Source organism: Xiphophorus maculatus, chromosome 7 (genome assembly GCF_002775205.1).
Source record: "Xiphophorus maculatus strain JP 163 A chromosome 7, X_maculatus-5.0-male, whole genome shotgun sequence".
Taxonomy (NCBI): domain Eukaryota; kingdom Metazoa; phylum Chordata; class Actinopteri; order Cyprinodontiformes; family Poeciliidae; genus Xiphophorus; species Xiphophorus maculatus.
Genome location: NC_036449.1, coordinates 25,956,354 through 25,973,646, shown reverse-complemented (window position 1 = coordinate 25,973,646; position 17,293 = coordinate 25,956,354). Strand labels below are relative to the sequence as shown.

Sequence of the window (17,293 nt, the reverse complement as noted above, 5' to 3'; positions counted from 1 at the left end):
TAAGATAAAATTAACTGACATACCTCGAGAACTATGTTAATCTACTTCTGAGATAAATGTTCTAAGGAATAAAGCTGTTAGAACATAATAAGGGATCAAATGTGTTTTAATGTGGTTTGAGGTTTCTCATCTTCCTGTTTACTCTGTCGTCATGATGCAAAATAAAAAATGGAGGAAAAAAACCCCAGATTCGAGTCGCCATCATTTCTAGGGATTTGTATTTGGCAGAGAATAAAAATATAAATTAAAACAGCTTGATGGCTTAGACTTTAAAAATAACCATTAAAGAACAAAATACATTTAAATTGGGAAAAAAAACATTGCATTTGGTTTCAATGATATGTTGTAAAATATTCACGTTTTCAGTTTTAATATATTTAACTAGTAAAACCCCTGAGAATTAAAATCCCATATAGCTAAACACTCACAAATATACCTGGTTTTAAAACGAGCTGTATTTATGTTACAGTGTTAAAACATTTTCTGATTTTTAATCCTATTCTACGTTTTTTTTTTGCACCAGTTTTGAAAACAAACCAGAATTTAGCTGTTTGAGCTCACCTACATTTAACACAAAGTGGTTAACAGATTACTGCTGCCTTGAACCAGATCATGCATCACATCATGCGTCTGCTCAACACCGAACGGGTTCAAAGTCACCAAGTGACATTGTAATGTAGAGCTGTTTAATTAGCTTTTTGCTTCTCAGAAGATTTATATTTACATTTCAGGAGTTCATAGCAGATTACCTCCATCTGCAGGCAAAACACACAGCGGCTCTGTCAGAGTTGAAAGTGAAAGTAGCTGCTGTTGCTGCATTGAAGCTGCAGTTTCCTGTAAGTCACGTGGTCAGGGCTGGGTGGAGCTTCTCATATAAAGACTGAAGTCAGCAGGAAGGGAACGGCACAACTCCAGATCAGTTTAAGTGTGAGACTTTAAGGTAAATCTGTTTCTCTACTCATATTTTACTTGGTTTTTGCTGTTCCATCTTGTAAACCTTGCTGTAGTTTCTTTGTCAGTGTTACTGTAGCATTTTGGGTTTCTGCTGTTTAGCTCAGAACAGTTTTTAGTTTGAATCGCTTTAGTTTTTAAAACAGAATCAAAAATGAAAGTTTTCACTCTCCACCTGCAGCTGGAATTACAGCATCATCGGTACATCTGGCACAAATGAACTCAGTTTTACTTGTTGCACACATATTGAGATAGTTTTTCATTGGATCTTCTGATAATAAAGAGTGTTACTTTATGAAGTCAGATTTGACAGATACACTTGAGCTCCCACATAAAGACTTTCTTGTCCACATGAAAAACCAATCATCTGTCTCCATAGGTATCTTCACCTCTATTGAAGCCGATGAGCAGGAACTATGTTAGCAGCTAAGAAACCACGATCCAACCAGGTAAGTAAGATTTTTTTGTCTGATCAAAATAACTCAAGGACGACATAATTTTAATCTTTGCCTACAAACATGAGAATCAATCAGACTTCATTGGAGCATTTTTCACATATCTTCTGCTACTGCCAAAGATACAACAAAAAACAGGCATATAAACAAGCATGACATCTAAATAAATAAAATGATTATTAATCAAGTCCAATAAGTTGTCTTATAACTTATTTGTCAAGTTGTGAGATCCCTAAAATGTAGGGATCTTGTAATCTCAGCTTGTGTATATATATATAACACTAGAGAATGCATAAACAGTCAACAGTAGAATCCAGAACAATATCTAAGCACTGACAATCTCTCTTGGCTCAGCTGAACTCAGTGTTCATAATAAAATAATAAATCCCTTCTTGGATCAATCGAGTTATCTTTGTTTGATTTTAAAAGTTGTTTGATCTGAGACATTTGAATCAGACTGAAAGTGAAACTGTAAAAATTTGCAGAGAGAGAAATTAACTTTTTAAACTCTGCATGCTCTTATCACCTCAGATTACTGAAAGTTATCAGTTTCACTCTTCAAGTAATCTTTTTAACACAAACCTTTTTTTTTCAGGGTCTGGAGGGATCAGTGACTTGTCCGAATTGTAGACAGATGTTTTTGACTTTTGTCTACTTTGAACTGAAGAAGGATGGCAGGTTAGATTTCCAAATGGAAGTATTTGAAGTTAACGATGTGGAATCAGCCCTTGTCAGTCAGAGCTTTACCTATAAACAACAGGTGGGGTGAAATTTCAGTGTTTTGATAGATCTATTTTATTTTTGAATGTATATCATTAAGTCTTTTTTTTCTATGTTTGTCACAGGATTTTATTGCAGGATTGTTTCAATAATAGACACTCCTTTAAAAACTAAACTGTCCCAAAGTCTTAGTACACCTAAAATATATTAACGGTAGACAAGATGACAGAATTTTTTTATAAAGTCAATTAATCACATAATGGTTGCTGTTTCTCTGTTTTTATTTTGGCTTCCTATCTTGACCGAGTGGCTTACACTTTGTACAGTGAACTTGAATCTCCTTTAGGGTGACTTTGAATAATTAAAGTACATGTAATAACTTTATTATTATGATTAAGATTATTATAAGAAGAAAAGTGTTCAATGTCTTTTGTACTTTAATAGAATTTTTCTGTTGCTTTGGCAGGACGATGTGGAACAAACGAGCACAGTGGAGTGTCCATATTGTGTAAAGATGTTTGAGCTGATCATTCACTTTACTGAGACTATTAAAGAGAGCCAATTAAATCTTAAACTGTCCATCACAAGTGCGGTGAGTAAAGAAAATCTTTTTCAGTTCAGGTTAAAGGTCAAAGGTTGATAGATCTGTATTACTGAAAGTGTTCTTTAAATGAACACAGAAGTTTCTGGGTCTGAATCAGAAAAGAAAAGTGTGGTGTGGTCTTGTTTGAGTTGTTCAACATCAGCTAAACCACCAAAGCCATGTCTGGATCAGAGCTGAAGTTCTGTAAAATGGTTTGATAAAAAGAAAAACAACAAAAAACAGTTAACCTGTTCTTTGCCGGATAGAAACACAGCAAAGAATAAGTTTGGTTTTCCACAGCGAAAAACAGCAGGCTGACATATTTACATATTTTGTCAATAAACCAGTTATTTAGCTTTTTTTCTTTTTGCCATCATCACATAGTATCCAAACAGAAGTTACAAAAACGTTTTTCCTAGAATGGATGAACCCTTATTGAGGTTAAATGATCAGACAGTTAATAAATAGAATAAATAACTGCATTTACATATTTACCTGAAAACATCAACTGTGAACACACCAGACGCAAGGGAGAAAATGAACCCGTGTTAGCCCATAGCTTATCTGATTTGTTTTCTTTATGTTGACGCTCAGAGTTTTGCTGTTGTTCTTGAATTAGGAAGATTTAAGTTAAAACAACTCTGCATGGTTGAACAATATTTATGAGCCTTCTGATAAAAAAGCTAATTTACTTGTAAGTTTTCTGTGGTATAATAAAATGGACACCTTTCAGTAAATGATTGCACTTTGTGTTTACAAATCTGTGTTCAGGTATGTGTGCTGGGTGAAAAAAAGGAAAAGAAAGAAACACCAAGAGGTTTGTAAAGTTAATTACTTCAGATTGGTCTGAAATACACAGAAATCACAAGTCACCACATATTACTGCATAATCTCAAAGTGCTAAGCAAACATAAAAACAACCATAGAAGCAATTCTAGAAAACTGTATATAAATAGTATGAACCATACAATATCACGTTGACAAACTTTTAAAGTCTGGTTCACTAGTGAAATTCTCAAAGCTTAAAAAAGAATTAAGTATTGAACTGCCTAAGGTTTAGAGATCAGGAACAGTGCAGAAATTCAATTTCTGCACATACAAAAGTCTCTATTCTTGAAATAAATATCTATACCAACAGGTCAGGCTGGAAAAAGTATGATGTAATCTTTGTATTATTACACAACTAGGTTTAAAATCAAAATTATACACTTTTGTTTTACAAAACCTGTCTTAATTGTTTCTCTGTTCTTTTGTAGGACAAAAAGGCCCATCAGAAAAAACAGGTACCGGTACATGCCTTAAAACAGAACTGACCAGTGGACAGTTATATCCCTGGTTATATCACACTGAGGTCACACATAGTTTTGGAATTTATTTGAGTCCTGATCTAATAGACAAATATTAAAAGGCGTCTTCATTAGAGCCTGTATGTGAGGATTTAACCCTTTCATGCATAGTGGTCACTGCAGTAGTGACCACTATGCATGTTGAAGTGTCAGTTGTCAGATTACAATTAATCTAGTTAATTAAGCTAGTTTTGATATAACTAGCTACTATGCAGCTAGTTATCTAAAAGCCATTTTCTTCTTGTGGATTTTTATGTTATAAATGCACACAGAGCACTGAAGTGGACACTAAAGCATCATAAAATATACTATCAACTACTGGCCATCAGCTGCAAATGCAAGAAATTATTTTTGTTAAATCCAATATGGCTGACAGACAAAAAAGCATCCCAACCTGTCCCTCCTTCCACTGTAGACGACTCTTGAAAAATATTGTGACATCAGATAACCCCTGAAGTACAATACTACCAATGTATTTTTCAAATAACAACTTTGTATTTGGAGAAAATTACAATTGATCACCTAAAAAAAAATTAACAAAATGTTTTTTTCCTACCTTTTTAATGCCTTAAGAAAATAAAAATAAAAAATTGGATAAACATCCTGACACAAAGGATCATAATTCATGCATGAAAGGGTTAAACACACCATCATTTTTGTCAGAAGCCATTCTAACTAAAGTCAGGAATAGGTCTATTTAAAGTCACAAATGTATATTACAAATATTCTGTAGAAGCAAACAAATATTTGTATATCTAACAAATAAATATTTGGTAGAAAATATGGAAAATTACATTTATCAAGTTAATATAATTGAGTCATTTTTTTCTATTTACATATTTCTGATTTTATTTTACTCCATCTGTCATGGGACAGTTTTTTTTCACAAAAGTTTGCAGTGCCTTCCACACCTAATATTACAGCTGGTAAACATCTCTAAAAATACCAATGAATATTTTTTTATTTTTTTGCACACAACTGGTTTTCTTAGATCCAGTTTCAGATTTGACAATAATTCTTAAAAATCATGGAGAATAAGATATAATTCTTTAGTGCTTCTAGAAAAACCTGATTCATGCCTACATGACCCAGATCACTAGATAACTTCAAGATCACTATTTTGCCGAAAGAGTCTTTAAATATGGTGCGGGAACTTCAACCTTTTGACTGTCAAACAACAACTGGTATAACTGGTGACTGCTTCTTTTTTCAGGCTTAGGCTCACCTGTACTACACAGAGTGAAGGTTTTCTATATGTGCTCTGGTGAGACATTTCGTGGTGATAATCAAGTGAAGGAACAATTGATGATGGACAAACGGCGGACACTTCATGTCCAGGAGACAAACCTGAAAGATTCTGACATTGTCATTGTCTTCTGTCCAATCACAACCCGCGTTGGATCAGACGTGGAGTCATCCATGAGAGATAAAACAGGTACAGGAATTACAACTAAATGTTTGAGTTTGTTTGACATTTTTTAACTTTGTTTCCCAGCTTGTATGGAGGAATGTTTGCCTGATTGAGATAATAGACTCACTGGTTGTTACATATTTTTTAACTGTAAAAATAAGAGACATTCTAAATAACACAGTGACACTTAGAAACTTCTTCTTAGAATCCTCCTTATTTAAGAACTAGATGTTCAGTGCTGTTTTGAGGGTCACTGTCTGTCTAAAGTCGAGGAGTTTAGGTAATTTGGTGTCTTGTTTATAAATGACTGCAAAGTCGAATAAGACAAAGACAAACAGATTGGGCAATTTTTCTGTGGCAATGTGTGTAGACTACCAGTAAGTTGTGGTGAAGAAAAAGTTGAGCCAAAAACTTTCCTACATTGAGTGGGAGGGTGTCACCATGGAGATTTTTTAAATTTTGCTATATCAAAAGGCAGAAAAATGAGACATTTCTAGAATTACAACCACGTTCTTGGATGAAATTATTTTACTGGCTTTAATTGTGCACCTTAATAATTAAACTGGAGAAAAAAGTGATTTGTTAAATGTGATCTAATCACATCTGTCTTCTGTTTCAGCGTCATCATTGAAGAAACCAATCATCTTGGTTCTGATGCATCACACCAGAGACTTTGAGTATTCAACTGCAGGAACAACCTGGTCTGACGTTTATCCAAATGTTGTCCTTGATGTTCATGTTCTGTTCCATGAGACTAAACCAGGACTATTGAAATGTAGACAAAATGAGGAGGCTTTCGAGATGATTAAAAAAGAGCTAAATAAACATTCAAAACCATTCTTTGGAATGTTAACATACCATCAGACTCGTTGAGAATGTTACGAAACATTAAATATCCAGTGAGCAGCAGTTATCTGGGGAGAAATACTGAATAATCAGAAGGAGAATGAATAGACTGGTTCAAAATTATAGAAATTCAGCAGTAGCTAAAAACCCACTTATTAAAACCCAAATATGTCTAACATACCGTTTCTGAACACAATATGTTTAATCATAAAGCAAATGGATTATATTGACAGAAGAGAAAACTCCTACCAGCCCAGAACAGGAAGCATCAACAGAGCATCGTTTAAACACCACAGCCTAACTAAGTATGATTCCTGACCATGTCCATCCCTTTATGATCACAGTTTACCCATACTCTGAACGCTACTTCCAAAAGTGTAATGACATTACGTTACAAATTTAAAATAATTGTAATCTGACAACTGACACTTCAACATGACAAGTTCACTCAGTTCCAAAGATCTCAGTCCAGGTGCTTTGGGATGTAGAGGAATGAGAGGTCATTGTTATTGTAAGGCTGAAATGATTAATCAAATTAATCATAATGGATCAAAAGCTGTTCATAACGCTTAATGAATTAATTTAATAACTGATTAATTGAAGTACGGAGTATAGATACCCTTAAAAACGTAATATGCTGAAAGAACAACACCCTCAGCTGTAGTTCAGCCAAAACTGTACAAAAAATATAAACATTTACATTTAAGATAAAAAAACAACTTTATCTGTAAACACATTCCACCCAGAACTCCTCAAGTTGCAGCTTTAGCTTAATTGGTTCCAAATCTGTAAAGAAAACCTATTAAGCACTTTTTGCTATCCAGTTATTAACCATTTCAATTGTTATTTTATTTCAAACAGGAATTGAATTGTTCATTTGCATCTTTTGATATATTTCTAATATTGCATAAAAATACTTAAATAAATGAAAAATCTGCAGAATGTGCCCTTTTTTTTCCGAATAGTCGATTCATAATCAGAATTATCAATAGATTAATCTACTACTAAAATAGTCGCCCTACATAATTGGTTTGCAGCTAATAAATCTGCATCACCTCTTGCTGCTATCATATCAGTATGGACTATCATAGTGACAGTTTTTAACACATGTCTAAATAAGTAAATAAATGTAGTGAACTATCAGAACTTAAACAGTGTTTAGACAACTCTTGTTGATGGACAGTGCTAAGATGTTCAATCAACCTAATGAACTTTAGTTTCTGAGTTAGAACAAAAACAATTTTGTTGTTTCCCTTGCATTTCCAAGGCAGCAGGTGAATTTTTGGTTTCTTTAACTCCTTCAAATGTTTAACAGTTGCCGTGTGCTTGTTCTGTTTTTGCTGTAAAACGTTGGCACCTGTCAGTGTTCAATGTTTCTTCATCATTAAATGTTGTATTTTCTGTTATTAGCCTACACTAAACAGAACCTGTCACACAAAGGCATCTCTTCTTTATTTATTCTGTAAATTGTTTTCTACTTATTGATTATTACATTTTGTAATTTAACAAAGAAGCTGCAGTAAATCAGCTTTGAATCAGCTACAGTGAACTCACCCCCAGCGTAGTCCCCTTCATGGTTCATCCAGAGCTGCACAGAGGCATGAATTATTTTGCAAAGACAATTGAAAGTCATTAGAAACATTACTCATTTCCAGAAGTATTTTCTTCTGTAAAAACAAACATAAAATCTGTTAAAAATTTATTAAAACTGCTCCTGAAACACAGTCAGTGTTTAAGATGCCAGAAACAAGTTAAAATATGACAGCATTAAGTTTATTAGCTGTTTAGTTTGAGTTTATCCAAACTAACGAGAAAACATTTGAAAAGTCCTTTTTTTATCCTGGACAATAGCTGAGGGTGGAACCGGGGGGGGGAGGTTTCTTCATGTTCCTCAACAAACAAAATGAGCTAAACAGAGAATAATGGGTGGCAAAACAATCTGTTATTCAAATTATTCTCCACTCAGAGATATTTAGAACACATAACATACTCTGAGTTGTTATGTGTCCTCTATTTGCACCATATAGAGGATAAAGTCCTCAACACAGAAGTCCTTGGTTCCAATTACTGTAAGTCTTCTCCATTGTTCACTTTACTTTTTCCTTTCAAGCTATTAATGAATAAATGTCATAAATGCCATAAAATCCTTAAAAAAATCTTAACAGATTAAAGAAGACCATCATTTTACTAAATAAAAGCAGTCAGTTAAGCAGCACATTCATGTTTTCCTTTCTTGACACAAAATATTCCTGAAATGTATAACTAAATATTTTTGAAAATAAAAAAAATTGACACAACCATCTTTCTGCTGTGTTGACTTTTCTTTGAAGTGAAACTGCAATCTTCCAGCTCTCACTTTAAATATTAACCTTCTTTATGAGACTGGAATCTAATATTTTTATAATCATTTATTTTCACTTTCTGATCAGCCAGAACTTTCTGTTCTGACCTCTAATCCAGCCGAAAAGTACTATCACCCTGGGAGACTGAAACTTAAAATAACATTTATTCAACCAAGATGTTCGTCTCTAATAGGGAAAGTGAGAGGTTGAAAAGTTTAAATGTTTTTAATTTATTTGTTTTCATTTATACTTTATGAAATTAAAACATACATGCAAGACTTCTTTTTATTAGGGTTTTTTCTTCTTTTTTTTTAAGGCAAGGGAAATTTATTTGTGTAGCACATTTTGTGTACAAGATGATTTGAAGTGCTTTACAGACAAATCAAGAAGCAGCCATTACAAACACAGGCAGAAATAAGACAAGACAAAACAAATGAAATACAAGGGAGGAAAAATGATTGACTGAATTAGAAAAGAAAAAAGAAGAAAATGTCATATGTGTTGATTTTTGATAATGTGATGTTTGCAATATGCAATAGCTCTTATGAAATTAGAGTGGACCCCACCACCCTAAAAGACTGAAAGTGAAAGTAAATTGGAAGTAGTGCTGCTGCTTCCCAGCATCTGCAGAGTTTATTGTAAGTCACGTGGTGGTGGGCTGAGGCGGGGTCTGTATATAAAGACTGAGACGCTGCAGAACAGCAGAACATAAATCCGCCAGAACAACAGAACACCATGAGCTCTTCAGGTATTCTTCTCTTGCTTATATTCTCCAGCTTCCTGTTTTCTGTAGATTTTCTGTATTCATGTTTTTTAAAATATTTGTGAGAATCATAAACAGGATATGATAATCTTAAGTTACTTTCGGTCTTTGTTTTGTAACTTATGTCTATTTCCTGCCTGATTTTCATCTGCAGTCCCTGTCACAGGGACTGCAGATGTCCCTGCATTCCCGTGTGTCATGCCTAAACATTAAATTTATTTATGTTAAACAGAAAAACTTCATTACATGAAGCTGTGACCCACAACAGAATCTATAAAATATAGATTTTATACAGCTATAATAGCCCTTTTCTCTGCAGGCATTATTTATGGTCACCTATGTTTGCAAGGTGGCCATATACTATCTTTCTATATACTATAATATAGAAAGATAATAAAGAGTAATTTGAAAAGTATAATTGGATAAATGATAAGCAGTTTTTTTTTTCACAGGGGAAGTATTATATTAAGAAATGGAATACCAGTAGTTTCAAGTTATTGGCTCCAACAGAACATCGATCCTTTGATTAATATTAAACATTAAACCTGATTTGAAGCACACTTATTTATTATTATATACCTAATTTAAAAAGCAGTGTATTAAAAAGGCCACAATAGAGCTTTATGTCTTTATTTAGATTGAGAAAACAATGGTACAAAGCATTTTTGTTCAAATTTCAGATATATTATCATAGACATAAAAAAACAAGTACAATTAAACTTAACTGGTTTTATTTCATGGTTTACATTAAGTCACTTATATGTGAATAAACTTTTGGCAATTTTTGGTAATAGAGTGAAGTCTTGCACAACAATATTTCAATTAGTCCATTACATTCTTTTGTGCATTGTCTTGCATAGCTTTCAAATTTCTTAGTATTGTAGTATTATGGATATTACATTCTTTGTCTGTCTCTGTTTGATCATATCAGGCTTTTCCAGACACAACCTGTTTTTATTTGAAATGTTCTAACAGCTTGTTGACCTCTCTTCTGGGTTACAGTGAACAATGTCACTGGAAAATTTCTAGACCCTCCAGGGAATTCCCCTGAAAGACGTTTTCTAAGTGTCAGAACAATTTGAGAAACATCAGAAGTGTTTTATTAAAGTGTGGAATGAACTTGATGGATCTGAACTAAATTTGGGCAGATTTGGATTTTGTATAGCTGCATATAAGAGGGACTTTTTAATCCAACTTATCTCATATAAGTTGGAGATTACATTTAAGTCATTTCATTGTCTGTTTTTGCTTGCAAGCATTAAATATTTAACAGTTATGAGTCTAAACCTTTTCTATTTTTTTTCAAACTGACAAATGTATTCAAAGGTGAATCGTGGCGCAGAATAAAGATCTTCCCATTCCCCACTGGACAGACATTTGGTGCCTATGAGGCAATAATGGAAAAAGTGAAGAATAACAAAATCTCCTGGCTAATGTCCTTGGTGACCCCTACACTTGAGGAAAAACAAAGTCCAGAGGAATCTTCGGTCGTCATTGTCTTTTGTCCAATCACCTCACGCGTTGGGTCAGATGTGGAATCAGCAATGACAAATCCAAAAGGTAATGGAAATCCTTGTTTCCGTTTCCTAAAAGCTATTTAACAGATTGAATATTTTACAAGCAAATATGTCCTGCTACGTTATTTCTCCTGTATTCTTTTATTCTTCTCAAAGCCATTTACTGATCCATAAAAATGTTATGGATTTTTATTTTGTAAACAGAAACATTAAGTTGTACTAAGAGTTTGCACTTGAAAACAGAAAACGGGTGTTTCCCCCTCCTAACTTATCAACTAAGGGAAATTTAGTAGTTACTTTATGCAGACTCACTTATTAAGAATGTATAAACTTTACAATAATAATCAGAAATACAACTATGCATAAAAATATCAGCCTTGAATCAATAACCAGTGAGACATGATAGCACAGGCATCATGCAGGTGCCAAATGTGGGTCAGCAATTTTACACCAATGAAAACTAATCCTTAGAAACAGTAGATATGCAAATTATTATTGCTCAGTGTTTTAAGGTATACAGCAAATGTTGCTGGTTTGGAAATAAAAATGCTGACAATATATCTATGAAAAACTAAATATTCCCTTTTCTTCACTTTCTGTAGTCTGAAGAAGTTTGATGCATGTTTTGATTTGGAATAAAGTTACATTTGGGTATAAAAAGTTTAGCTATCATAAAGATAATCAGATTTACTCACTACTTTTAAACACCGCTATAATTTTGAACAAAAATGCTGTTGCTGTCTCCTTGTAATTGGTAATATCAGAACTTTAGCAGTTAATGGATCAGTTTTCAGATGTCTTCTATTGTTAATACTGTCTGTCAGTAAGTAGAACTCTATGATGAAACTGTGTAGAGAAATTATTGACCTTATGTGTACAAAGATTTAACAACAAGAACCCTAAATCTATTTTTTTCCCCATGTGTTTCAGTCTCATCACTGGATAAACCAATGATTCTGGTTCTGATGCATCACACCAGAGATCCTGACTATTCAACTGGAGGAACAAAATGGTCTGAAATGTATAAAAATGTTGAGCTGGATGTTCATGTTCTCTTCCATGAGACAGTACCAGGATTACTGACTTGTCAACAAAACGATCAGGCAATCGAAGCCATTAAGAAAAAGTTGTGTAACTACTCTACTTGGTTTTTTGGTTCCTCTAATCTCGTCAAGAGCAATCATACCCCATCCTAGAATGTTTACTGCAGAAAAGAGTCAAATGTGTGATTCTGCCCCAAACAGTTCATTTTCCCAGTTGCTTTGAGTTGTTTTGCAGTCTTATGTCACTGTTAATATGAAATTATAATAAAGTAAAGACGTCATTTGTTTGGTGCTTACAACAAATGTAAAAAAACTGGTAATTAATAGTAGTATTAACCAGTTTTTATACCATATTTAAAGCTTTGAACCGCTTGTGCAAAAGTTCTTGTATCTTGAATTAGTGACATTTTAATATCAGTGAGAAATGCCTGGAAAAGGCCGACTGGACCTCTGCTTAATTTATGTTTCCCTGTTACTTGTGTCTGTTGTGCGGCTTCGTTTTTAAAGAAGTGTAATTATGGGAAAAATCTGAAGGCAGTACAAACTCTCTAACTCCACCTGTAAAGTTTCAAAAAGTATAATAAAGTTTGAAATTGTCGTAAGCTTTTTAACAGCTTTTGAATATAACAAAAAAATCATGGGGAACACCACACTTTCTTTTCCATTTTAAGAGCAACTAAAACATTTCAATTACTCTCAATGTACTTTATGGTACATCCAAATGCCATAAATTGTGTAAATAACTTATTAGTTCAAGAGAATTGTTGTACATCCATTTCATGCAAACTGTCTTGTATGGAGAGCCATATGTAAAGCCATTTCAGCCAAAATTAGATAAGTAAATAAATAAATGGGTACTTGGCATCTTTATTTCTATTTCTATTTCTTCATTTATACATTTATTTATTTATTCTCGCATTTATTTCTGCCAGTCTTTTTTTCATTTCCTTATTTTCCTTATTCATTTATCATTTTCCATTTTCATGTATCCAGTTTCATTTTCTATTTCCATTCATCTATTCACATTTATCCCTTTTTCATTTCCCAGGAAGTTGCTGAACGTGTTTCAGTTAAAGATGATTCACTTGCTAAAAGAAAACCCAAAACAGAGCAGAGTTCATAGCAAAAATATATATTTCTAGATGGTTTGCCAGTTAAAGATTATCACAGTGAACATTTTAAATAAAAAGATTTCTAAGCAGTGTCTATAAGGTTTACAAAACTCTTGGATGGTTCTTATTAAAGGTTTACATTTAAACCTGTTTCCACCAAGAATGGCACTCATTAAAAAGGATTGAAACTCAAATCGGGATACAAATGCTGTATCAATGTAAGTCAAAGAATTGCATACCATGAACTCAATGATTAACACTCTACAGCTACCTCATTTGGTCATCAGTCAATAATGTTGAACACTGATTTGTAGCCATTTAGACCTATCATTGTCTTTAACACAAACCCATCCCTCCATAATGCACAAGACAAAGACCAGAAAAGGTGATTTTCATCCTCAAAAAAAGGTAAAGTCACAAAAAGATATAGTGATCAATAGACAAGCCAAAAACAAAATCTAAAATGAATTGTTTATTCCATTTAAATTTTTCTTAAATATATCTGTCACTGACGTTATTTAGCTAAGCAGACATACTCAGAGTCCTTTTCTTTCTGATCTACAAATTAACTACAGGTCAAGTCTCAAGACAGCAATTTGGCAGCAACTTGTGCTTTCATCTCTATATGGACAGAAATCTCTGAGGTATGTACCTAATAAACTGGCCAGTGAATCTACATATAATGAAGAATTAAAACCACAGAGTCAGCATATAAAATAATTTGTAAGAGGGAAAATGTTTTCAGTGTTGTATAGTAACGAAGTAAAAATACTTCACTACTTTACTTAAGTATATTTTGGAGTACTTCATACTTTCCTGGAGTATGAAAATTTTTGATGACTTTCACTTTTACTTCACTATATTTCCGAACTTAATTGCGTACTTTTACTCCGATACATTTTCAATGTGTGGTTTAGTTACTCGTTACAAAAAAGCGAGAGAGAGAAACAAAGTGTTTTGACCCACCTACTGATTAGCAAGTAGCAAGCAGGCTACCGAACAAAGTCCGTAGCCTACTTGCCTTGGCTTGTTCATCACCACCAATAGGATACACCTTCTTCTTCTTCTTTTCTATTAATGCGGATCACAAGCAACTTTAAGGTGCATACCGCCACCTACTGTACATGAGTGTGTAGAAGCATTACTTCACATCTATTAAATTCTATTTTTTAATTTTGTATTCTTAAGATAAATAAACAATGCTTTCCTTAATTTGTGAATATCTGTTATGTTTCCTTCATTTCCTAATATACCTTTAAGATTCCATTCATGCCCCATATTTCTAACTATTCTCTTTAATTCTTCTCTTTCGAGTTCATTTGACTTACAGTTCATCAATATGTGTTCTACATTTTCTTACACTCCACATCTCTCACAGTTATCATTACTTTTCCTCCCTATTGTATAAAGCATGTCATTTAAGTAGGTATGACCTACTCTTAATCTACTAATTATTATTTCTTCTCTTCTGTTTCTTTCATTAATGCTTCGAATTTGAACTGACTTTTGTACTTCATATAATCTTCTTCCTTTCTTATCTTCATTCCACATTTTTTGCCATTTCTTGATTTCTTTACTTTTAATTAGGATACACCTGTTTCACTTCTCCCATTAAACACAAAGCAAGTCTCGCAATCAGTAGCAGTCACATGGAAATTCTATCTTACAAAAACTCCCCGTCCAACTTGAAGAAACACATCGAGGTAACTTCTTATGAAATGGTTATAATCCTCCTGTTTCAGTAACTATAGCTTGGTCACTAGGCACTACTGTATTGTGAAACGTTGACCATAAATTAACTTTGTTTGGCATTGTTTCAGTTCCACACGTGGCGTATTTAGCTTAGGCTTAATGTTGACTGTAGCAGGCTACCTAGACTCCTCTGTTCAAGGGGGACAGAAGCCATAGCGATAGCAATTTAGACTAAATTTAACGAATATAGGAAAGGCATGCAAGATCAAAACCAGGTTTACAGATGCCAATAAGCTGCATTTCCCTCCCAATTCTTTTTTTCTTTTGCATAATGACCAGTTGTGTGCACCACCTACTGACTGTAGCAGTGACTGATTCACTGATTTGTGAAGTAGAGTAATCGTAACAGCTCTTTTTCTTCATGTTGGCCGCATTTTCTGTACTATTTATTTTTCTCATTTTCAGCACTGACCTTACTTGAAGGGAAAACTTAAGGCTTACAAAAACTTTGTATTTTCTGTCCTGGAGGGTTTACTAAGAAGCTGGTTCAGTTGTAAAGCAGGTTAAGTTAACCTTGTGCTATAGGTAAAGCACCTAATTTTCTTAACTAAATGATGCCTGCAGGTATATCTATTAGCAGGTTTAATTTTGCCTGCACTTGGTTGGGTACATTATTTTAAGTGTATTTGACAAGTTTACCAAAATATAAAAAATGTCACTCAAACTGCATTTGCTTTGTTTTACTTTTTACTTGTACTTTTCATTACATTACTTGAGTACATCCATTTTTACAGTAATTTCCATACTTAAGTACAAGAAGTTTCAGATACTTTAAGACTTTTACTCAAGTAACATTTCAGTCAGTGACTTGGACTTTTACCAAAGTCATATTTTGGAGAGGTACTTGTACTTTTACTTGACTCTGAGATTTCAGTACTTTATACAACACTGTTGTGTTCAGCATCCTGATGGAGAGACGCTGAGCTCCGAGTCTCACCGGAGAGCTTCATCAGTCTGATCCACCCACTGTGTCCGAACCGAACCCCGATTCCCAGCGGGTCCGGCGGGGGTCTGTATTCTTCCCTCTTACTGTCTTTGTTGTTGCGGACTGTGCGGGGATGGAGGTTGCGGAGTGCGGGGTGTGCGGGGTGAAGGTGATGTGCCGCATCAGGCCGCTGAGTGACTCGGAGCGGAGCCGCGGAGACAAATACATCCCCAAATTCAACGGAGAGGACACAGTGGTGCTGGCGGTGAGTCCTGACCCAACCGAACCGAACCGAGCAGAACAGAACCGAAGCCGTTTACCGCACAGACACGCCCTCCTGCTGTGTCTGCGCGTGCATGTGTCCGTGCTGCAACAATAGAAACACAAACAGAAAAAAATAAACAATGTTTAACAGATGCTGCTGGTAGTTTAGTTTGTTTAATTTGTGGTTGTACGCTTGATTGAAACCAAGTCTTAATAATTTGATTCTTTTTCCCACGTTGAGCTAGAAGAAGCGGCTGAATTGACCTTTATGCTAACTCATTCATTTCCTTTCACTAATAATCATAGCATTCAGTTAAAGTTCTGATTAACCGGTTTGATGCTTTCACATGTCTGAACACATGAAAGACGGAAACAACATATGGAGTGTATCCCTTCACGGACAGCTGAAAAAAAATGCATTCTATTATTTCTATATTAAATAAACTACAGTCATTTTCAATCTTCTGCTTTCAGCGGAAACATCCAGGACTAATTTGACATGAGAGTTCAGGAGTGACTTCTGGTTTAATGGATGGATGTCCCAGTTCCTCAAGTTTCAGGGAAATACACAAACAGAAAATAATGAGGCAGATATGAAGCAGTTTTAATGACAACACTGCACAGGAAAGAAGTTTGTGTATTATTGAGACTCTCTCAATAGAGAGAGAGTTTGTTTACAGATGGATTTTTTTATTCAGCCTGTTTGGAACGTTTTGTAGAAAATAAACAGTTTCTAATTGTATAAAGTACTGAAATCTCAGAGTCAAGTAAAAGTATAAGTATAAGTACCTCTCCAAAATACGACTTTGGTAAAAGTCCAAGTCACTGACTGAAATGTTACTTGAGTTAAAGTCTTAAAGTATCTGAAACTTCTTGTACTTAAGTATGGAAATTACTGTAAAAATGGATGTACTCAAGTAATGTAATGAAAAGTACAAGTAAAAAGTAAAACAAAGCAAATGCAGTTTGAATGACATTTTTTATATTTTGGTAAACTTGTCAAATACACTTAAAATAATGTACCCAACCAAGTGCAGGCAAAATTAAACCTGCTAATAGATATACCTGCAGGCATCATTTAGTTAAGAAAATTAGGTGCTTTACCTATAGCACAAGGTTAACTTAACCTGCTTTACAACTGAACCAGCTTCTTAGTATACCCTCCAGGACAGAAAATACAAAGTTTTTGTAAGCCTTAAGTTTTCCCTTCAAGTAAGGTCAGTGCTGAAAATGAGAAAAATAAATAGTACAGAAAATGCGGCC

The 17,293-nt window shown here is 34.1% G+C and overlaps 1 protein-coding gene across 1 annotated transcript; it reads left to right on the top strand.

The window, feature by feature from the left end:
• Positions 1–890: 890 nt before the first annotated feature.
• LOC111609213 lies at positions 891–8,609 on the top strand. Its single transcript, XM_023336364.1, has 8 exons — positions 891–940; positions 1,331–1,400; positions 2,002–2,166; positions 2,593–2,718; positions 3,481–3,526; positions 3,966–3,992; positions 5,269–5,490; positions 6,086–8,609. The coding sequence occupies exons 2-8, from the start codon at positions 1,368–1,370 to the stop codon at positions 6,337–6,339; spliced, it is 873 nt and encodes a 290-aa protein (XP_023192132.1). The 5' UTR covers positions 891–940; positions 1,331–1,367; the 3' UTR covers positions 6,340–8,609.
• The last annotated feature ends 8,684 nt before the right edge of the window (positions 8,610–17,293 follow it).